Source organism: Macrobrachium nipponense, chromosome 15, assembly GCF_015104395.2.
Source record: "Macrobrachium nipponense isolate FS-2020 chromosome 15, ASM1510439v2, whole genome shotgun sequence".
NCBI lineage: Eukaryota > Metazoa > Arthropoda > Malacostraca > Decapoda > Palaemonidae > Macrobrachium > Macrobrachium nipponense.
Genome location: NC_087208.1, coordinates 39992022 through 40016372, shown reverse-complemented (window position 1 = coordinate 40016372; position 24351 = coordinate 39992022). Strand labels below are relative to the sequence as shown.

At 38.7% G+C, this 24351-nt stretch overlaps 2 protein-coding genes across 2 annotated transcripts; both read right to left on the bottom strand.

Annotated features, from left to right (window-relative positions):
* Window positions 1-2586: 2586 nt before the first annotated feature.
* On the bottom strand, window positions 2587-4775 carry LOC135227126 (soluble scavenger receptor cysteine-rich domain-containing protein SSC5D-like). The gene is made up of 2 exons (XM_064267003.1): window positions 3542-4775; window positions 2587-2915 (listed from the first exon to the last, which is right to left on the bottom strand). The coding sequence occupies exons 1-2, from the start codon at window positions 4750-4752 to the stop codon at window positions 2744-2746; spliced, it is 1383 nt and encodes a 460-aa protein (XP_064123073.1). The 5' UTR covers window positions 4753-4775; the 3' UTR covers window positions 2587-2743.
* Window positions 4776-5174: 399 nt separating this feature from the next.
* Window positions 5175-7681, bottom strand: LOC135226657 (tetra-peptide repeat homeobox protein 1-like). Its single transcript, XM_064266370.1, has 2 exons — window positions 7459-7681; window positions 5175-6107 (listed from the first exon to the last, which is right to left on the bottom strand). The coding sequence occupies exons 1-2, from the start codon at window positions 7471-7473 to the stop codon at window positions 5175-5177; spliced, it is 948 nt and encodes a 315-aa protein (XP_064122440.1). The 5' UTR covers window positions 7474-7681.
* Between the last annotated feature and the right edge of the window lie 16670 nt (window positions 7682-24351).

Genomic DNA, 24351 nt, shown 5'->3' with positions numbered 1-24351 from the left:
GGAGAAACGGGCTAATGTAAAATTGATGTTACAAATCAGAAACCAAAATAAAAAGGCTCATCAATTTAAGAGAAGAGGGGCTCAAGGCTTCCCGCTGACAGCGAGCAACAGTGAGCTTTAGGCCGACGTGACGTAGAGGCGGTTTTGGCGCCAACTGGTGGCGCGAAGGAGTATCCTCTGGGCCAGCCACTCGGCGACAGACCGGGTAAAGGATGATAATAGAACAGAAGAGACGGGAAGGATACATCCAGTGGCCCTGGGAGTCCTGGGGAACCGTGTGGAAAGGGAGACGAAGCAGGGACAGATGCTGAAACAGATCACCGAGAAATACGAGGAGAGACAAAGAGAAAATTATTTGAATAATTACGTCGATGAAGTGCTGTTTCCACCGTAACAAAGGAGAGAGAGAGAGAGAGAGATTAAAAACGGACGGAAGGAGGGAGAGTGTAAATGAAGGGGAAGACTGAACGCGGAAGAGAGGATAAGATACGATACCAAATGTCAATAAAAACAGTCGATTTTTTTTTAAACCAAGATACAAAGGAAGAAATCGATGATCTTGAAAATAATAAATATAAAGAAAGAGATAAAACACAAAGACGATATAGCAAAAAATATTGAATTGTCAGGACAAAAGCTCATTCATTTAAAATTTTTTTTTGTTGAGTTCTAACCAAAGTTCAACAGTGCAGCCACCAAGGCTGAAGAAAATATATAACGGCATGACAAGACATAAGAGATAGTAAGATAATCATGGACAAAATAGGAAAACAAAGCAATAATAATAATATAGAATAAAATATTCACTGATAATCTGAACTGCTGGTCAGTGAGACACCAGATTAACGTTATAATCACCTAAAACCCCCCAAAAGGCGGGCGACCCCACCGTTTTTTTTTTTTTTTTTCTTCTTTTTTCCCCCCCGCGGGTTTATTTTTTTTCGGGAAAAAAAACCCTCGCATCCAGAGCGTCAGAACGAAGTCACGTTGCCGACCTGAGCTTTTGAGGAGGGTGTCGTTGCTCTTAAAGATTTTAGAGATTCCACTTCATTCATCCTTCTCTCTCTCTCTCTCTCTCTCTCTCTCTCTCTCTCCGTCTAAAAATCACCCACACTCTCTCTCCCTCACTGTCTCTAGAATTCGATCTCTCTTTCTCTCTAAAATTCACCCACACTCACTTCCCCCGCCTCTCTCTCTCTCTCTCTCTCTCTCTCTCTCTCTCTCTCTCTCTCCGTCTAGAATTCACCCAGTCTCTCTCTCTCTCTAGACTTCTATCTGTCTCTCTCTCCAAAATTCACCCACAGTTTCCTCGGATGGACTAATTAGTCTTTGAACTAATTAGTCTTTGATACATCCTAATCTTTGTAACTCCGTGTAACTCTAAGATTCTCTCTCTCTCTCTCTCTCTCTCTCTCTCTCTCTCTCTCTCTCTCTCTCTCTAAAATACACACACTTTCCCTCCCTATTTTTTTCCACACCCAACCACCTATACCTACCTACGTCTCTCCTCAACCTAATGACATCTCAAAACCCTTCGTGTAAAATCTCTCCACAATCCTATTTATCTTAGACTTATTCCGGTTTCCATTTCCATCTCTCCGGACACAAGAAGCATTCCTTCAAGAAATCTCCTGAAAATAATCTAGAGGAATTTTTGCTGCATTCTCTTGAGCAAGCTTTTCTAAGCGTTAAGATGATTTGTGAATTCAAACAGCATCAACTTTATAACTGAATATCTGTCAAACTTCTTCTTCGTCTTGTTTATCGTAGACCACTTTTTTCCGTGAGCAAAAATGAGTAGTTGCAGTTCTCATGCGAGGATATTAACAGGAGCAAACCGGTAACTGATCCTTTTTTTCTGATTCTACTTAGAGAGAGAGAGAGAGAGAGAGATGGCGTTAGTGTGACCTTGTGTCCTACATGTTATATTATGCTTTTTTTAATTCAATTTTGTCGTTTTTTTTATTATTATTATTATCACAGTCATATTTGCCAGGTGTCTGCATTACCTGTATAGTATATTTTCTTAAGAAAATTGTATATGTCTCGGGAATATTTGGACCAATTTAATTCAAATTCAAATTCACATTCTCTACATCTAAATGTTCCCAGACCAAAAACACACACACACACACACACACATATATATATATATATATATATATATATATATATATGTGTGTGTGTGTGTGTGTGTGTGTGTGTGTGTGTGTGTATGTGTATGACCCAGCGTAACTGTGGCCCAGCCACAGTGATCGAACCCGGGTATCCTCCCTAAGCTCAGTTCATCGCTACAAAGGTTGAAAAAAAAAACTCACATAATTTGAGAGTTATTTTTATTTTATTTATTATCCACCAAGATATCACCTCTAATCCATAATATTTTTTTCCAAGGACGGAAATTATTTTATTTTTTATTTATAAATTATTTAAAGAATTAATTTTTTATAAAATTATAATTATTTAATATATATATATATATATATATATAAATATATATATATAGTTATCTATATTATATATATATATTATATATAAATATATATATATATATATATAAGTTGTATCTATATTTATTAATATTTAACGACCTCTATGGTAATCATGCCTTTAAGGAAATCACAGTATATAGATTCTAAGAACAAATTTAGGATTTCATTTTTAAAAAAACAAAACAGCTACGATTTGGCGCCACGTAAATCCATTTATGACAAAAATAAATCTCTAACTAAAATCACGTGATTTAATAGAAAACGGGGCTCAAGCTCGCCCACCTAAAAGGAGATACGACTAGACTGACGGGACCGCTATATCCTCTGGTTGCAAAAAACGGGCGTCCTACAGGGGAGGCGTTCTCAAGGTAAAACGGAGTCCCTCCGAATCCTTCCAGGCCCCTGTGTCCTTCGGTCACGATTCTGGAATAAAAGCGAGGTAAGGATGACTAAGGGTGTTTGGGAATGTAATATTTGTTATTTATTTTTTTCATACATTAAATTTTTTTCTTTTGTTTACATTCAGGACTTTGGATACTGATTTGATTTTGGTGTTCGGAATTTTTCATTCCATAACTGATAAGTCATTTGTGACTGAGTTTTGCGTGATTAGTACTATCAGTGATATCTTGCATTAATGTCTTTAAAACTGATGATTATATATATATATATATATATATATATATATACTATATATATAATATATATATATATACAGTAAATATGTGCATGTTTGCAATATCCGCAATACCATCTTAACTTCTCGAATTCTTCGCGCTTTTTGGATACGCTTCTCACTACAAAGCCTGAGATCCAAATGCAAGAAAACGAAGAAATTCTGACGTACGTAGCAGGATTCGAACCCTCGTCCAGAGAATCAGAACGAGGTCACATTACCTGAGAGCCAAATGGATGTTAGGCTTAGTAGTGACGAGCGTATCCAAAAAGTATGAAGAATTAGAGAAGTTAAGTGGACATTGTGGTTATTACAATTGCACACATTCACACAGTCATATTTGAAACTACACAAAAAATCTATCTAGTCTTACCTGTAAGTTTTGACTGGCAAAGAGAATATGGAAGCCCTAATGATAGGGTAGCTTTCACCAGGCAGATTCATATGAGTATCAAGGGATTCTGGTACCTCAACTTCCTGCTCGACCACATCTTCAACCAGCTGTGGGACAGGGACGGCAACAGGATCAATGACAGGAACAAGTTCTTGGTCACCTGCTAGCTCATCTGTAACTGGAAGCAGTCCCTGGTCACCTGTCAGTTCATGAACTGGAAATATTTGTTGGTCACCTGTTAGCTCAGAAACTGGAAGCATTTGTTGGTCACCTGTCAGTTCATGAACTGGAAGCATTTCTTGGTCATCTGTCAGTTCATGAACCGGAAGCATTTCTTGGCCACCTGTCAGTTCATCAACTGGATACATTTCTTCACCACCTGTCAGTTCATGAACTGGAAATACTTCTTGGTCACCTGTTATCTCAGAAACTGGAAGCACTTCTTCATCACCTGCTAGCTCAGGAACTGGAAGAATTTCGGAGACCATCTGCGGCAGAGGGCCAGGCATTTCTTCAGGTACTGGAATGGCCTCTGGGTCATGGAAAGGATAGGAGATGGGACTGGAACTAAGATCAAGGAATGAGTTGGGCATTTGGTGTGGTTCTTCAATTCCAGGCTGTTCTGGGTAAGGGCCTTGATCTGGTCCTTGGAAGACCTCAAGACCAGGATTCTCGAGTTCAGGATTGGTTTCATAGTAAGATTCAGGACCTGGAATGGGCTCATGGAAAATTTCAGGGCCAGGATTAGATTCAGGGAATGTATCATAATCAGGGATAGGTCTGTTGACTCCTGCAAAATAAGGATTTGGTCTGAAGAAAGGGTCAGCAACGAGACTGGGTTCATGACTTAGACTATCGTAAGACTCAGGATCAGGACCAGGTCTGTTGAAAATCTCATCTTCAGGATTAGCATCATGATAGATATCAAGACTGGGGCTGGATTCATGATGAGTATCAGCTTCTGGGTGAATTTCATCGAAAATCTCCATACCAGGATAAGGCTCAGGACTCTCGATATCAGGATTAATTCCATGGAAATCCTCCACACCAGGATGAGGCTCAGGGAAAGTCTCGGCATCAGGATTAAGTTCATTCAAAACCTCAGGAACAGGATGAGGCTCAGAGAGAATCTCAGCATCCGGATTAAGCCCATTCAGAATCTCAGGACCAGGGTTAGGCCTATGCAACATCTTAGCACCAGTATTAAGAACGTGGAATGGGCATTTTTTTTTTTCCCCAGGGGCGGGGGGGGGAACCCCCCCCCAGGGGTTTTAGGAAAAAAACGGAATTTGCGGGGGGGAAAAAAAAAGGGTTTTTTTCAAGCACAGGGATTAGGGGGGGGGCCCCCATGCGGGGGGGCGCGGGGGAAACAAACATTTCCCTTTGGAAAAAAAAAAAAAAAAAAACCCCCCAAAAAACCATTTGGGTTAAGGCGGGCGGAAGGTTTTGGGAAGCCGCAAAATTTTTTCCTTTTTTTTTCAGGGAAAAAAAAAAAAACCCAGGGGTTTATAGGGGGCGGGGCGCGGGGGGGCCCCATAAATTGGGAAAAAAGGGGGGGTTCTTCCCCAGCCCAAATTTTAGGGCGGGTATTAAAAAAAAAAAAAAAACAAATTCAATTTTTGGGGGAAAAAAAAAAAAAAGTCTCGGGACCAGGGTCAGGCCCTTGTAACATCTCAGCACCAGCATTAAAACCTTGGAAAGTTTTAGGACCAGGGTTGAGCCCTTGGAACATCTCAGCATTAGTATTAAGACCGTGGAAAGCCACAGGACTAGGATTAGGCCTAAAGAACATCTCAGCACCAGTATTTAGACTGTGGAAAGCCTCAGGACTAGGATTAGGCCTAAGGAACATCTCAGCACCAGTATTTAGACCGTGGAAAGCCTCAGGACTAGGATTAGGCCTAAGGAACATCTCAGCACCAGTATTTAGACCATGGAAAGCCTCAGGACTAGGATTAGGCCTAAGGAACATCTCAGCACCAGTATTTAGACCGTGGAAAGCCTCAGGACTAGGATTAGGCCTGTGGAACATCTCAGCAGCATGGCTCAGACCACGGAAAGTCTCAACACCAGAAACTGGATTGAGCTGGTGAAAAGCGCCAGGATAAGGCATATTGAAACCCCCAGCACCAGGATTCAGTCCATGGAAAAGCTCAGCGCCAGGGTTAGACCTGTAGACAGCCTGGACTCCAGTATTAGGACCCTGGAAGTTCTCGGGGCCGGGGAAGGGTGTAGGGAAAGTTCCTGGGTGAAAGTTTGGTGCGCTGCCAATCACAGAACCAAGAGCAGGTCCTTGGAAAGGCCTTGATTTCAAGTAATGTTCTGGAAAGTCTTCATAATCAGGATCTTGGAAGGGTCTGGAATTTAGACTCTGTTGATACATAGATGGGAAGGGGTATGGTAGAGCAAAAGGCTCTGGATGAGGGTAAGGTCTCGGGTCTGGAAAAGGCGCTGGAAAGGCCAAAGACATCGGGTAAGGTTGTGGGAAGGGCAGAGGTCCTGGAAAGGCCTCCGACCTGACGAAGGCGACCAGGGAGATCCATATCTGTTTCGGGAGAAAGAAGGAATTATTTTCAAAATGTATCTTATTCAGTTTTAAGAAAAACAAATGAATGATTACTTTAACTGCGCTTGTTTAAGCTATTTACTTACAAACAAGTTCATTCGTCTTGAATATAAAGGCTTTGTTCATAATTATATCCTATTCAGTTTTAAGAAAAACAAATGAATGACAACAGCAGCTGTGCTTGCTTACTGTATCTCCTTGAGAAAAAAAAAGAATCTTGCCTTGAATATAATTAGGACTAAGCTTCTATAACTTGTAAAAAGTGGTATTCTAAAACTTGAAATATCTTCGTAAAACATTTCTAAACACTATATAAAAACCTGTAGCTTATTCACACAAAAACAATAACGTACCAAGGTTATGCATTTATAGAGATCTTCACTGTCAATGAACAATTTTTCACCTCACTATTAACTGAGTAATCGTTTGAATGAACTACTTATTGGTAAACGATAATAGCTTATACAAACCTTCGTACCTATTGATTAGTATTAGCTTTTCCTAATGACGAAAGTTAACACAGAAAATATTTATATTTTCTTTTTTGTCATTTTAATTTTAACGTTACTTCATGGGATCTATCCAGTTTTGCACTGGCAAAGCAGTTGCAAGACTACAGGTTGCTTATTGAATGTTGAAGTATATTTTTATCTATTCGTTTGTTAATTTATTAACTCGTCTTGTTTTCTTCTCTATTAATTGATCTGTTCTTTCTGCATTTCGATTCATCTTCTGTAACGTGTTTCAAATGAACGCCATATTCTTTGGAAGTTTGAATTTCCAGTCAATGGTCCCTTGGAGGCTTGATCCATTTTACCGATTGGGGGCAGGGGGCTTATATTCTTTGGACTAATATGAATAATAATATAATAATAATAATAATAATAATAATAATAATAATAATAATAATTGTTTGTTGGGAAAAACACTCTATCGCGAGAGGATACATAATGTTCTAAGAGGTCCACAATAATAAAAAAGGTTGCGAGTTCGTGTATAATTTAAAAAACACTTACAAAGCTTTCGAACCTTTCCCTGGGTTCATCTTCAGTCCAAAATTCGAAGACGAACGCAAGGGAGGGAAGGGTTCGAAAGCTTTGTAAAGTGTTTTTAAATTGTACACGAACTCGCAACCTTTTTTCCCTTTTTTTTTTTTTTATTGTTGTGGACCTCTTAGAATAATAATAATAATAATAATAATAATAATAATAATAATATAATAATAATAATAATAATAATAATAATAATAATAATAATAAATAAATAAATAAATAAATAAATAAATAAATAAATAAATAAATAAAACTAAAGACAACATTAAACAACTCACCAAAATTCTGGCCATAGACGACCTGTCAGATGTCTTCTTAAGTCTACACAGTACCACACAACACGAATGTTTTCCCGATAAACTGATTCCAAAATTCTAGATAAGTTATAAGTTCGTGAGATTCTGCACACTCCGAAATAAAACCTCCTAGCGACTGGAAACTGGAAACCAGACTCGGGCACCACGGTCTTCCAGTCCGGTCTGTGGCCATGAAGCCGAAGTCCCAGGGGTTTATATGGACAGCGGGGTCCCGCAAGGCCGGTGCCTGGGGAGATGAGTAGCAGCGATGACGCCGAAGGGGGTTCCGAATTGTTCTGAATTAAAGTCCCCCTACCCCCACCCCGCCCCCCTCTCCCCCGACCGTCTTTTGTTTCTCTCTCCGTCTCCCGACTCCCTCACCTTTTTAAAAGACGGAGGAGGGAGATTGATGCTGTGACCTTCGTCTGTTGCGCAGACATTTTTAAAACCGAATTTTTTTTATGTCATTTCTACTCTTTTTTTTATATCAAGTCTTGTCCTATTTTCTTTCTGTTCTTTGTTTCTCGGTCGAGATTATTATTTTTTTTTTATCAAGGGTCGTTCTTTCTCGTTTGTTTTCTTCTTCTTGGTGAAATCTCTTAGGATTTCTCTCGACTGAGAGGAATGTCGAAATAGGTCGTATACCTTCCAGTAGGTCTCCTGCGATTCTGTCTGTCTGTTGTGTAGAGAGCTCCCAATACAAAAGCACGTTCTTTGGTACAGTTTGTACACTTACAGCAAATTAGTTACCTTTGAAATAACATTCCATCATAGACCTCTTCTTCACTTAACTCCTGGACTGATTCCTCATCTCTGGAGTCGTTTATCAGTGCAATTTCCAATAAGAAAAAACTTAGTTATAGACGAACACTAAATCCCAAGGCGATGTACAGTCATCATTCCCACACATAAGTGTGCAAAGGCTGTGGGCTATACACTCTCAAGACTGGAACGAGGTGTGCGAAGATTATACACTCAAGAAGCAACGCAATCTGTGGAAAATGACAAACTCAAAATAAAACGAACATTTAGCGAAGATTATAAACTCAAGAACCTATACTTATGGCAAAAGTTATAAATTTAACAATCAGCAAGCAGTATGGAGGTTATAGATTTAACAATTAACCAACTGCAGGGTGATCGTCAACACAAGATTCAGCATGGCTTGTGGGAGGTTGTAAACTCAAGATGCACCACACACTGCGGGAAGTTATAAACTCAAAATTAAACAAACGTTTAGTGAAGATTACTAACTCAAGAATCGGTACATAGGACAAAGATTGTAAATTCAAGAATCAGCGCACTGTATAGGTATGATTAAATTGCCAATAAAAAAACTGCTGGAAGATTACAAACTTAAGAATCAATGCTTCCTGTTGAAGATTATAAACTCAAGAATCAATACTCCCTGTGAAAGATTGTGAACTCAAGAATCAATACTCCCTGTGGAAGATTACAAACACGAGAATCAATGCAAACTGTGGAAGATATAAACTCATGAATCAATACTCCCTGTGGAAGATTTTAAACTCGAGAATCAATACAAACTGTGGAAGATTACAAACACGAGAATCAATACTCCCTGTGGAAGATTGTGAACTCAAGAATCAATACTCCCTGTGGAGGATCATAAACTCAAAAGTGAGCGTCAATGTTAGATAGATAAAAAAAATGCAAGAATCCCTTCCTTTTGAAAATTAAAAATAATGTTTCAGTACTGACAGTTTTTTTTTTTTTTTTTGTTTTTTTTTTTTTTTTTTTTTAACTTCAATCAGCACCTCTCAGGAGGCGCTCACAACTGAATACCATTCCCCAAGGCGGTGGTGACCTTGGACCTTATGTGCTCAAACTGTGGGGTGCGACATGGCCTTTGCTTGAATTTAAATCTCTTTTTGCAGGAGGAAAACAAATTCATATTACTTGATTATTCATTTTCTTTTAAATTTTGAATCGAATTGGTCTCTTGGTTTGTTATAGCATTCGATTTTATTTAGCTTAGCTTCCATTAGTGACTTATACGGAAAACTAATTAGTTAAATAAACGGGGTTTTACTGACTCGACTATAATAATAATAATAATAATAATAATAATATAATAATAATAATAATAATAATAATAATAATAATAATAATAATAATTTTAATTCCTCTTCACCTGACAATAAAGAGAAATTTATTATTCTCTGCTTTCGTAAGAGCACGATCTCTCTTATCTAATAAAAGTTACATCATGATAAGACTAAACAAAAAAAAAATTATGATAATGCATTATATTTCAGCCTGCTACTTTACAGTGATCGAACCATGTTTATTGTAATTTGGTTAACAAGTGATTGTGTAGATGCGCAGCAATATACTGTAATATACGGTATTATACTGTTAGCTCCGTAGCTACGTACTTATTTTATAGACACGTATATTATATATATATACTATTTATATATCTATATATATATATATATATATATGTGTGTGTGTGTGTGTGCGCGCCCACGTGCATGCGCATACATACACGCATTCCTCTAGCTTATGCCCCGTAACATCACGTGCCAGGCTCTCAGAGCCAAAAGCGTGCAGTGACAAGGAACAAATGAACGTGAAAAGGCGCACCGATAACAACAGAGGCGCAGCGGTTCGAAATACCACCGAGTCCCGTAAAAAAAAAAAAAAAATAAAAGGGTGGGCGCCGGTGGTGTGGGGGAGAAGAGGTACGAAGACTGGGAAGGGGGATTGGTGGGAAGTTAAGATATACAGCTGATTATCAAGGCCTCTCGAACAATAACGCCTAACTCAGCAGCTTTGCTCTGATTTTTGTACCGGGAAACCTTCCACCTCTTCTTCTTCTTCTCTCTCCTGCCCCGGAATTTAGCCGAATCACTGACGACGTTTTCCTCTTCTTCTCCTTCTTCTGATCGTTTCTTTCTGCTTGTGTCTTTCGTAACCTCACGACTTCTCTCCTCTTCTTCTTCTTCTTCTTCTACCTTAGCCTATTTTTACGCGGGAAAACCTGTTGCTTCGCGGACATGACTTTTGAGTTCCTAGTTCATACCTGGAGGCGTTTCCTTCTCCTCCTCCTGCTGAACCTCTGCGCTGACGTAGACTCATTATTTGCATTCGTGTGTGCTTGGAAATAAGACAGAGAGAGAGAGAGAGTAACCGCACAAGTGATGACCGCTTTGACCTAGAGTTGTTATTTGTAGTAATCGTTTTTCGTATCCGCTTAGAGAGAGAGAGAGAGAGAGAGCATCTATATATATATATATATATATCTATATATATATATATCATATATATATATATATAACTATAATATATATTATATATATATAATAGATATATCTAAGTAAGAGAAGAGAGAGAAGAGAGAGAGAGAGAAGAGAGGAAATAAAGTAACCGATAGGCGTCAAAAGTGGAATTACGAGGAATTCTGCGCAGAAAAAATAGCTTGTATACAAACAATTCCTACCTCACTCTAATTAATCTGAAAACCATCGTGCCGTTATTAACCGTCTGTGTACGTCAATAAATATATAAAATTATATGTCAGGGAAGCGGTTTGAGCTGTAATGAACGGATTTCCCATCCAGTGTTTTTTTTTTTTTTTTCGATACGGTAAATTTCTTGTGTTCAGGTTCTATTCAGACTATCTGTTCGCGAGGTAAGCTTGTTGTTGTTATGGGCGCGCTTGCAAGCAGTAGGTATGTTACGCATGTATATATATAATATATATATATATATATATATATATATATATATATAATATATATCTGATATATACACATGCATATACATATATCTATATATATTTATATATATATGTATATTATATATATATATATATATATATATATCTATATATATATATACTATATATATATTTATATATATATAAATATATATTTATATATATATATATATAATATATATATATATATAGATATAGAGAGAGAGAGAGAGAGAGAGAGAGAGAGAGTCAATGTGGGGCTATATGCAGCAATTGTTGAACCAACTCTCCCTTATGGAATTAGGGTTTAGATACTGAATGAGAGAGAGAGAGAGAGAGAGAGGAAATGAAACAAGTTTATTAAATTACTTCCTAGATATAATCACTTACTCGGGTTCTTTTTTTTTTTTTGCTTATTTTTGACCCCTAAGGTCTGTTGCAAGCTCCTGCTTCAGCTCAACATCCTTAAAAATAGAATCCCAAAATAATTTTGAATGTTTCGAGAGCGGCTCCATACCTAAGTAAGTTTGCCTCCTTCCTTACGTGGATTGTGAGTCAGGGTGATTGTAACTAAAATGATTTTTAATAACAATATGTGGAAAATAGCAACATTGTTATTATCATTATTATTATTATTAGTCGTCTTATTCAACTGAGTGGTTTTTATGGGGGGAGGGGGGGGGGCTGGTACCCGGTTGCATCCTGCCTCCCTACCCGGATTCCATCACTTTTCTCACTATGTGCGCTGCTTCTAATAGCACACTCTTCTGCATGAGTCCTGGAGCCACTTCGGCATCTAGTTATTATTATTATTATTATTTTGGAAGAAGACCCTCTTTTGACAAATTCTGTTGAATGAAATGGCAGAATTCAGCGAATTAATCTTATATATTATCTTTTCTATTTTTCTTATCACTCGCTTCTCTGGCTCAGCGATACTTCGCAATAAATGGCCAATATTCATATTGGGGATAATGCTGAAGGTGGTATTTTATTCAGAACTTTATTAATCAAAGACTGGTATTATCTGTATACTGGTATTATCGGAATACTGGTATAAGGGAAGACGACCCCTGGTTGATCTGGACAAGGGGAACGTCTTCCCTTATACCAGTATTCTGATAATACCAGTATACAGATAATACCAGTCTTTGATTAATAAAGCCTGTTCTGAATAAAATACCACCTTCAGCATTATCCCCAGTATGAATATTGGCCAATTATTGCGAAGTATCGCTGAGCCAGAAAAGCGAGTAATAAGAAAAATAGAAAAGATAATATATAAGATCAATTCGCTGAATTCTGCCATTTTATTCAACGTATTATTATTATTATTATTATTATTATTATATTATTATTATTATTATTATTATTATTATTATTATTAGTTGCAGTGTGTAGAGGTGATTGCTCTGTATCTACTACGTTTTATGGCACAAAAAGACAGGAAAAAAGTTACGTACAGCTATTTGTAGCTCTATTGTGAAGCTATAGATAGCTGTATGTAAGTCATCATGTCAGTAGCTACTATTTTATCAGCAAAATCCAAAGTCGGTTAATAAGTCTTGCTGGCGCTATCTCGGCCATTTCAAAATCGGAAAGAAGAAGAGAAAAACCCATTACGTTGATAAGCAACCTCTGCTAGTTGGTAATTAACAAAGGTGTGAACTGATCTCCAGCTTACGCGGGGGCGCGTGATAAAATCTACGGTCAAGTAGCGCGTTGTTTCACTAGCGAGAATGAGTTATAGTGGCTTTAATATTCGTAAAAAAGAAAGTGGCAGGTGTACCCTGTATATCGAGTATACAGTCAAAGGTAAGCCAGACTTTGTAAAATTACTACTCTTTTATTTAAGATTTGACGATAATTTTTACGCTTCAAGTAGTTAAAAGTTAAGTATATCTTAGTTTAACCAGACCACTGAGCTGATTAACAGCTCTCATAGGGCTGGCCCGAAGGATTAGTAGATATTCTTACGTGGCTAGGAACCAATTGGTCACCTAGCAACGGGACCTACAGCTTATTGTGGGATCCAAACCACATTATATGGAGAAATGAATTTCTATCACCAGAAATTAATTCCTCTGATTCCGCGTTGGCCGGGCCGAGGATCGAACTTCGGCCTACTCGTCCAGCGAGGAACCGCTTCTAGTAGTACTATTGATAAACATCACAACTCAAATAGGCCTAGGATTGACTCGTAGATCCAGAGGAGAGCACTGTTTATTGTCATAAGGGTACTAGAAGTCTCTTGTCAATTGTCATTATTAATGAAACAGACAAAAGCAAAACTTGAGATATATATACGAGAGATGAACGAACGTGTTGATGAAAACGGACTGCTCTGAAGTGGGGGTAACTGAAGAAAAAATAGTAGACCTTGTGGCTGGCCGTTAAAACCTGAAAAAGAGTCGATGAAAACATGTATTTAAAAAAGAAACGAAGAAAAATCAAAAGTAAAATAACACGGACAATGAAATAATACTGAAAACTGGTTATGGTGAAAAGATATTGTTGAAGTAATTTCCCAAAACTGACCAAAAAAACACCGATCTTCGCTACGTTTCTGACTCATGAGAAGACGGAGACTTCAACTGGGTCCAGGTTCTGTAAACAGCGGCAGCGAACGTACCGTGATAGAACAGCAGAAAAAGAATCTAGAATTACTTAATAACTCTTAAAAACTAGGAAAACATTCTTACACTCCACGAATGTAGGAAAGTAGGACACCTTGATTCTCTTGGGGAGTTTGACGTAGTTATACAAGTCTTTAGACCTGCTGTTCTTTTTGTGTAAATACAGAAGAGGATATTTTTCATTTTCTTTTATGTTGTTTAGCTTACACTGGAAGAACGTATTGGATAAATTGGCCTTTAACAACCTTATGAAGAAAATGATATTGTTTGAAAATTCTTATTTAGAGAACATAATGAAATAAGAAAAAAGACCTTAAATAACTTGTGGGGAAAAAAAGAGAAAAAAGAATGAAAGAGCTTAACAATTAAAAATTACTCTTACGATAAAGAGGCGCCGTTGTAAAGGCATTGCCTCTTTGACTCATAAACAACCATAACAAACCAACCAAGAGTTTGATAAAACAAGAAAAAAAAATAGAAAAAAAATCGCTATTTTAGAGAAGTTCACCAAGTCAATTAGGATGAATAAAAAAAAAAATAAAATAAAATAAAAATAAAAACTAGGAAATATGCTTTCGAAGTTCGAGCAAGCAAACAAACGTATGGGACAAAATTTAAAAGCCACGAAAAGACTATCGTAGGTTCCAAAAAGCAACTGTGACCGCATAACGGAATCTACCGAACAGAATGTTTTAAAACTTAGTAGTCATCCTGAGATTTCAGTTTTAATGTAAAGAGCAAGCTAAATATGGCCATTTAATCATGGAGTTTTCTGGCGAAAGAAGATTGCAAAAACTTAATGAGAGGGAACAAAGTGTAACAATTTACTGAAAAATTGACATTACTGTTCACAAAAGGGCGGGGAAAAATTACCACTAACCCCATGATGGCGCATGTTCAAGAAGAAGAAGATAATATTATGGGAAAATAATACATGAAACTCTGGCTAAAAGAAATCTTGTAAATAAATTAAAATGACGTCGTGACAAGGCTTAAGTACAGATACATGATTCATGTTGCAGTTTCTATGGCAGATATGATGGAACAGAGTGCTTTAAATGACCAGAAATTGGACAAAGGTGAGAGAACTTGTGTGACCAAGATGTGGGAAAGACCGAAGGTTGAAGGAATGTGAGCCAGGAGGCGAAATGCGTATTTTGCCAATGTCCACATACACTAGGGAACACAAATCTTGCGAAGAAGATGATGAAGAAGAAGAAGAAGAAGAATACTCATAAAGTTAAGTTCTGCCTCGTGAACTCCTGGAACACGAGAGCATTTTTGGCAAACAATCAGGCTGAAATATATTATAATATGCTAGCAGGAACTTGGCACAGCAACTGCATAAAACAGATAAAAAGTAGCTTGTTATATTCCAAGGATAGTAGGCATTCTCCAAAAGCAGTTAGAAACTGTAAACCCAATAATCGAAAATGATTATGAGACTTTCGAATAAGTCTTTATATAGATATCTTGCTTAAACAAGAAAGTAAGAATGATAGAACTAAAAAACAGCTAAGAAATTAAATGAAATAATATTCAGTCATGAAGCAGAAGACTATTTAGATAAATGTGACTATAAAATCACTCTTTTAAATGTGAGGACTTAACTTCTGGACTGATAACACTGATAGCTCAAGAGCAGAAGACTTTGTATGCATATGTCAGATAATCGTAGCCTGATTAAGATTTTAAATAAACTAATTCTCACTCTCTGGTTATGTATTAGACTTTGTCATACTAGCAAACATGTATACGGAAATTATGTATGAAAATTCGTAAACTAATTAAGTCTACGGACGTAACCAGCCTCGTTTCACGGGCAGAACCGGGGAATCCCTTCTCACCCCCGCCCCCTTCGGAGGGGGTCGGGGAGGTAGGATGAAACCCCATTATAAACCATCTTAAGGTTCTCCACTATAACCCTGCCAAGTTTCACGCCCATCGGACAAGCCGTTTGGCCGTGATTGAGTGACAGACGGACGGACAGACATTACGCCCATTAGAGTTAGAAGTGAAAGTAAAAGTGAACGGGGCACAAAAGTAACATCAGTACTGAAAATTCTAACGAGCACATTGAGTTGTCTTTCGAAAAATTCTTATTTAGAGAACATAATGAAATAAGAAAAAGACCTTAAATAACTTGTGGGGAAAAAAAGAGAAAAAAGAATGAAAGAGCTTAACAATTAAAAATTACTCTTACGATAAGAGGCGCCGTTGTAAAGGCATTGCCTCTTTGACTCATAAACAACCATAACAAACCAACCAAGAGTTTGATAAAACAAGAAAAAAAAATAGAAAAAACAAAAAAAATCGCTATTTTAGAGAAGTTCACCAAGTCAATTAGGTGGATGAATAAAAAAAAAATAAAATAAAATAAAAATAAAAACTAGGAAATATGCTTTCGAAGTTCGAGCAAGCAAACGTATGGGGACAAAATTTAAAGCCACGAAAGACTATCGTAGGTTCCAAAAAGCAACTGTGACCGCATAACGGAATCTACCGAACAGAATGTTTTAAAAACTTAGTAGTCATCCTGAGATTTCAGTTTTAATGTAAAGAGCAAGCTAAATATGGCCATTTAATCATGGAGTTTTCTGGCGAAAGAAGATTGCAAAAACTTAATGAGAGGGAACAAAGTGTAACAATTTACTGAAAAATTGACATTACTGTTCACAAAAGGGCGGGGAAAATTACCACTAACCCCATGATGGCGCATGTTCAAGAAGAAGAAGATAATATTATGGGAAAATAATACATGAAACTCTGGCTAAAAGAAATCTTGTAAATAAATTAAAATGACGTCGTGACAAGGCTTAAGTACAGATACATGATTCATGTTGCAGTTTCTATGGCAGATATGATGGAACAGAGTGCTTTAAATGACCAGAAATTGGACAAAGGTGAGAGAACTTGTGTGACCAAGATGTGGAAAGACCGAAGGTTGAGGGGGAAGGAATGTGAGCCAGGAGGCGAAATGCGTATTTTGCCAATGTCCACATACACTAGGGAACACAAATCTTGCGAAGAAGATGATGAAGAAGAAGAAGAAGAAGAATACTCATAAAGTTAAGTTCTGCCTGGTGAACTCCTGGAACACGAGAGCATTTCTGGCAAACAATCAGGCTGTAGTATATTATCACATCTGGACCGTGTATATTATATACTGCTAGCAGGAACTTGGCACAGCAACTGCATAAAAGAGATAAAAAGTAGCTTGTTATATTCCAAGGATAGTAGGCATTCTCCAAAAGCAGTTAGAAACTGTAAACCCAATAATCGAAAATGATTATGAGACTTTTGAATAAGTCTTTATATAGATATCTTGCTTAAACAAGAAAGTAAGAATGATAGAACTAAAAAACAGCTAAGAAATTAAATGAAATAACATTCAGTCATGAAGCAGAAGACTATTTAGATAAATGTGACTATAAAATCACTCTTTTAAATGTGGGGACTTAACTTCTGGACTGATAACACTGACAGCTCAAGAGCGGAAGACTTTGTATGCATATGTAAGATAACCGTAGCCTGGTTGAGTTTATAAATAAACTAATTCTCACTCTCTGGTTATGTATTAGACTTTGTCATACTAGCAAACATGTATACGGAAATTATGTATGAAAATTCGTAAACTAATTAAGTCTACGGACGTAACCAGCCTCGTTTCACGGGCAGAACCGGGGAATCCCTTCTCACCCCCGCCCCCTTCGGAGGGGGTCGGGGAGGTAGGATGAAACCCCATTATAAACCATCTTAAGGTTCTCCACTATAACCCTGCCAAGTTTCACGCCCATCGGACCAGCCGTTTGTCCGTGATTGAGTGACAGACGGACGGACAGACATTACGCCCATTAGAGTTAGAAGTGAAAGTAAAAGTGAACGGGGCACAAAATTAACATCAGTACTGAAAATTCTAACGAGCACATTGAGTTGTCTTTCGAGAAAATAGAGAATTGGACCCATTCAAGTTTGTAAAAGAATATTCTCAACGTAGTTTGTTCTTATTATGATACAGACAGATCGAAGAATGTTTTTGCAGGCGAAAGTGTCAATTATTTGTTTATACTTTCGGCGTTAAATTTTCAGCTCAATATATACGATCAATATTGTCTAACCATTATGAAAGTAATCAGGAAATAAGAAAGGCCAGCAGGAAGACACGGTCAGTCGTGGATAACTTTAGGAAAATGAAGAGAGAGAGAAGAGAGAAGAGAGAGAGAGAGAGAGAGAGAGAGAGAGAGAGAGAGGCGTGGTCAGGGGGATGCGGGATATGAGAGTGAGAGAGAGACAAATACGGTACTGTAAAAAAAAAAAAAAAAAAAAAAAAAAAAAAAGACACACACACGAGAATCTGGACAAAGCCGGAAAAAACCAGTGTCTTTCCGTGAATAGTTTAAAACAGCAAAAATCCTTCCAAAATAGGAACCTGCAAAATAATTTGTCTATTTTTGATGAAGAAAAAATGTGTATATAAAAAACTGTTATAACTGCAAGCACGGTTATCTAACTCATTAACGTGCAAAGGTTACCATTATCTCGGGGTTGCCTGATATCTCCAATGGTATGAAAAAAAACAAGGACAGAAATAAATTGACGACAAATACCTTTATTTGAACACATTTTCACCCGGAGTCAACTTTGGTCGTGGTTTTATTGCCCGAGATTAAAGTTCAGTCATAATATTCGTGTATGTTCATATAAGGACAAGCCGTGGTAACCCACATTTAACCAAAAAAATAAATAAATAAATAACGTGAAACTGCTTAAATGTCAAAGCGTTCGTTTTATCCTATTTAGGATGACTTGCCTGACTGACACAGCCAAAATTTCCCCAAATCGTGAAAAAAAGGCCCAAAAAACATTGCAATAAATGCCCAAATAACTTTTTTAAAATAAAATTATTAATCTATTTTTCTTTTTAATAAGTGAGATATCTTTCTATTTTGAGCTGCACCATAATTTTTGGAAGCTTGAATTTCAAGTCAGTACCCCGTGTGGACTTCTGAATAATAATAATAATAATAATAATAATAAAATAAGAATAATAAATAATAATAATAATAATAATAATAATAATAATAATAATAATAATAATAATAATAATAGCATAAGTCACCAAAATGGCGAAGAAATCCAAGTGGCGTAGGTGTGAATATATATTTCTAAAATATAATATATTTACATCTACACCACTGTGGACTCCTTCACCAATATCAATATTGCCTTAACAAAATTCTCGAACAAGCCACCACAGAAGAAGAAGAAGAAGAAGAAGAAGAAGAAGAAGAAGAAGAAGAAGAAGAAGAAGAAGAAGAAGAAGAAGAGAAGAAGAAGAAGAAGAAGAAGAAGAAGAAGAAGAAGAAGAAGAAGAAGAAGTGCGAGACCTGTGGATATTGTTTGAACGAACATGGAATTATGAACCTCGTGTCGTGTGATTGAGATAAAAACTCATAATTCATCCCATACCTTAACTGCCAACACATACGATGGTAAATCTAGGTAATAACTCTGCGTCGGGTATATCTTTGGAAATTACAATTTCTAATAGCATTTGAGTTGCTTATTAAGAATTTGCCGTTATTATTTGGAGGTCGACTGTAATTAACCCTCCAAGGGCTAAACACGGCGAAATTAAGTGGCTATCGTATTCACGGGACCGTTCCTTGCAGTCCGTTTGGAGTTATCGCTTAGAATTACCCGTGCGATGTTAAAAAAACTAGTATTCCCCCGCAAATAAAGTTAGCCATGACTAATTATTGTATTTCTGATGTGATTTTGCAGTAAGGCAAGGCAGATTTCCTCCTAAAATAAAGAAGAAGAGGAAGAACGAGCCCAGAAACACATTTCACGCACCTTTAGGGGGTGCGAAGGGGGTTTGTTTACTTCCTGTCGCCTCCAGAAACTCGTCTCGGAAACGGAATCCCTGTCAGGAGGAGGTGTAGAGTCTACTACACGACACTTGCGACCATGTAGACATTAACTCGAAAAATGAAGCCTGCAAACGAAGATTTTGCCAAGGAGGACGAGGTTTGGTTATGAGATTATACTATAAAAGATTATCACATAGTGCCTGATAAGTTATTTGCAGGTGGTCGTGGTAGCCCCCAGTATAGTAGGTAGGGCTGACCTGAGGTTAGGCGTAGCTTGGTAGGTTCGTAAACGTGGTTGGGTATGTGTGACAGATACCCACGTGACATGTCAGTACACGAGTATCTTATAAATCAGCTTTTTAGGGCTAGTTTGTGATGTATTAGTTTGTGGGTAAAGTCGAAGTCGTTGACACCAAATGTCAAATGATGGGGTCAGTAGCCAGCTAATTTTGTTTAAGTTGAAATAGCCTAATAGGTATGAAGGGCAAATTGTTAGGACTCTTCAAATTTACATTGAGTACAGGACGTTGTAACGAGGCTTATAGCTAACAGGCCTGTACTGATGGGGCGTTTGACCCCACAAAAAAGTTTTGGGAAGTCCAAAACTGGATTTCAGTGCAAACTTTCAACATTTAAGTAGGTACTAAAATTCTGTTAACCAAAGTCAGGACTTTGAACAACATCTAATCGCATAGACCGCATACCCAATTTTTCTTCTCAATATATTAACTAAAATAACATTTTAAAGTATTTCTTCTTGTATAGCCTAGGGTAAAACATCACAGCAGGCCAAACAGGCCACCTACAATCGAACGCTTGCCACCCTCCGAAAAAGTACATTATAACGCGTCCTGACACCGGAGATGGGCATCAGTCGCGACTTGTTGTTGGTGAGAAACGGAGCTAAAGACCTCTACTCTCCTTTCGAAGTAAGTATTTTCTCCAAAGTTAGAAATTAAGGCCAAATTTTAAGATTTAAACAGAGGGTACTGAAAATGGCGCCCACGGCAGTGGAAATCTCACCAAAACGCTTTAGAAATTTTTACTTATAACTAAAAATGTTTCGAAGATTGACGCCATCTCGATGTTTACGGAGTCGCTTGTGTCAACAAACTTTCCATTTCCTGTGATAAATCCGTACCACACTTGTACCCACAGACGCTGGAGCACTTTTATCACAACAATCGAAACACGATTTCTCACCAACAACAAGCCAGGAGTAAACAGCTGTTTTGGTAGAAGATGACGAGAAGCGTGCTCTTAGCTAATTTTTAAATAAATAGTAAAACATCAATATTTTACATTTTTATGATGATTAATTTGAAAATATTCGTTATTGAAAAAGTAACTCGACTCTGACTCAAATTTAAGTAATTATTTTTCTGAATTAGAACGTTCTTTTAAGTTCTGTATTATGACGTCACGACATCTTGACTTTCGTACCTATTGTAAATATTGCTATACTCAACTGTCATTGCAGAACAGTTTACCAGTTATTCATGCAGATTGTTATCAGCTATACATGTAGTAATTGTTATAATCGTAATGGGCGCATATATATCTTTATTATTTACTTTTTGGATATATGAAGATGTTTTACTGCTGGATTATCGCCGTAGTGTGACGCAATCGTTTTCGGTCCATGGGCCTCTGTCTGTTTTCGCACCATAAGAAATTATGGGGCCGAATTTGCAATGACCAGAAAGTCGTTAAAAGAGGAAAGTTAGCATTGAGGGGCATATGTTTTGACTGAGAAAAATACAATTGTTCCGACTAAGTACAAACCGTCGGTTGTCTAACAAAAGGATATCCGCGGGAACGCGCCGCCGCTACCGCATACAAAGAGTTCAAACTTGAATCGCTGTACCTGGGTCTGGGGTAACTGCGCTGGGGTGAGCCCGGGCCAGCTTGGGTAGGTCATTGTGATACCATTCTTTTCCGCGGTAGCCGTCGTGTCAACACCTACTCCTTCCGCCTTGACCCGACTTGAGATAAACAACGCATGACCGCCGACTGTTAGTCTTTCTTATCGTGATATATCTTTGACATCCTGTGCTTTTGAGTGCTTCCCCAGTGCCCTTTTCCTATCCTTTTATTTATCCTTTAGTATTACCTAGCATCCTAACTTCCTGTAAGTATGGAAGGCGGATCTATGGTGGGTTTTTTCGGGGAGGATTTGTTTGTGTGTGTTTCCGATGGCATGCGTTTGCGGTACATCTTTGCCTTCGCCAACCTCGGATCCTCATCTGTGGTGTATTGCTTGTAGGGGTTTTGAATGTTCCCCTGATGCATCGTGTTCAACCTGTGCGCAGTGGATAAATGATCAGTGGAGGCTCTATTATGAGGCGCATGAGAGTGTTTTATTGTAGTGTCTTACCGAACAATTATAGAGCCGTGATTTCCACGAGCGGCAGGATACTAAATTCAAATTTAGCGCGTCGGCGTCGCCAACACTGGTGGTGATGACGTCATCTCCCTCCACTCGCGGGAGAACCAGGTACAACTGCCCAGGTGAATCCAATTGTTCTTTTCCTGCCGGCGTCCGGTGAACATCGGTGGTCGGTGCGGTTGGATAACTTTGCTTCGCTTTTTTTTTCTTGTGGATTTGATCTTCGGAATTGGTGAAGTACTCTTTTTTGGCGTTGTTGTTATTTTGCTTTTTATTTTTAGTAGACGTTGCCATGTCGGATTCTAGTCCGTCGGGGAGTTATGTTTTGCATCTCAGGATGTAAAAACTAGATTATCCAAGCTAGAGTATGATTCTCACACTAATGTGTTAGTGTAGGGGACAGGTTTGTTCAGCGTCGAACATGTAACAAGTGTAGTGATTGGACTGATTCTCAATGGAAGTTTGTTCCGATACGTAATACAAAACCATCGGTCCTTTAACAATAGGAAGTAGCTAAGCGGCAGCTGGAACGGTCGTAAGCTTCGAACAAGGGGAGAACGTAGTTAACTGCTTGTCCGACAGTCGCGCCGCCGCGCGAGCGTTTTTTTTTTGCTGGGAGGTAAAACAAACCACTTTTGCTTTCGGCCGCGGGTGTGAAGGACGTGTTCGTCATCGCGTCTCTGCCCGCTTCATCGTCGTATGCTTTGTTTATATTGTGTTTTCTACTAATGGTTTTGTTTGACTTGAAAATGAAACTGTAAGTACACTGTTTTCATTTTCATTACTTAATTATGCAACCCTTGAATTATGTCTCGGTGCCGAGGGCGGGCGCGCTCGCGCCGAGTCATGTTTGGGGCGAAAGGGTGTATTGAAAAATGTAAGTACTTTTTTCATTATTTTTGCCCTGTGCGTTCGTTACCGAGAGTGTGAGTGCGCTCGGCACGAACTTTTAATTTTGTATATAGAATGCAATGAAAGTGGATTCGCAATTGCAATATTCTTTTCATTTTCATTTATTGGTTGCATGCAATATTCCCTCACTTTTTTATAATGTGCAATATTTATCTGGATCAATTTCGTTCTTACCCGGGAATTGATCCTTACATTTTTTTATGTGAAATAAATCGCAAGTGCAGTAATTCGTTTCTTTCATATTATTTTATGTAGCAATCATTATTGGATCAAGTTTCCGTTCTTACGGGAAGTCTTTCTCCTAAGTTCTATGAAGTGCAAGCATATTCTGTTTCATTTTCATATTACTTTTCACTGCTGTGCGGGGGTGGGGGAAGCGAAGGTCTGCCAGGAAGTTGGTAGCCGATTCTTCGTCTTCCTTCCTGCCCCCCGCTCAGCTTCTTCATTTTATTTTGTATGTGGGGGTTCTTCCTTGCGTTCGGGGTGGGGCATGTCTTCCCCCCGTGCGTGAGGGAACCCCTCTTACTAATCTATCTATGTTACCGCAGGTGCTACATCCGTGGGAGACGACCTTGAATGTAGATGTAGATCCTCACGAGTTTGTACTCGTTGTCGGGGGCGAGAGTGCTCCCGCAACGAGCCCGTGTAACGTGTATGCATTCGTCAGAGGCGCAGTGGGTGCTGTACGAGGACACAAGAAGTCATCGGAAGTCCAGTGACTCCTTTGGTAACGGACGTCCAGTTGTACTCGGGGTCTTCCGTCCGCTCTGGGTGGGGTTCTCTCCCCCCAGGCGCGAGGAAGCCCTCTAATTAACCCGACCTGTTGCTTCCGCAGGTTTGCCATCAGCGAGGACGACCTGGGACAGGTGTGAGAGTCGCTGGGACTGCAGGGGTTTGATTCAGCGGTTGGCGGGGTCGGCAGTGGTCACTCATGATACGGTAACCACTACAACAACCAAATCTCGACACCAGCATATGAGATGTCACCGCACCTGGTGTACACACCACATGTCATGTCGGTAACACACGCTGCAATCCAGAACCAATTCCTGCCGTGCCAATCAGGACGGTGCCACGCCACCTGGGTTCTTTGTATTGCCGACCCCGGACTGCCGCTGCCCAAAGAGTACCCCCCTGGACCTGCCGCCAGTGCCGAGGATGACGGTAGCTGCCGACAGGACGCCTGTCTCTCCTGTGGTACCTGCCGTGCCTGCCGTACCTGTTGCTGTCCCAGCCGCTCATTCCCTTTCAGATCAGGTGCCTGCTGCTCATTCACTTTCAGATGTTCCTGCGGTTCCTGGGACCTGTTCCTGTTGTTCCTGCTGTTGGTGATGCTGTCAC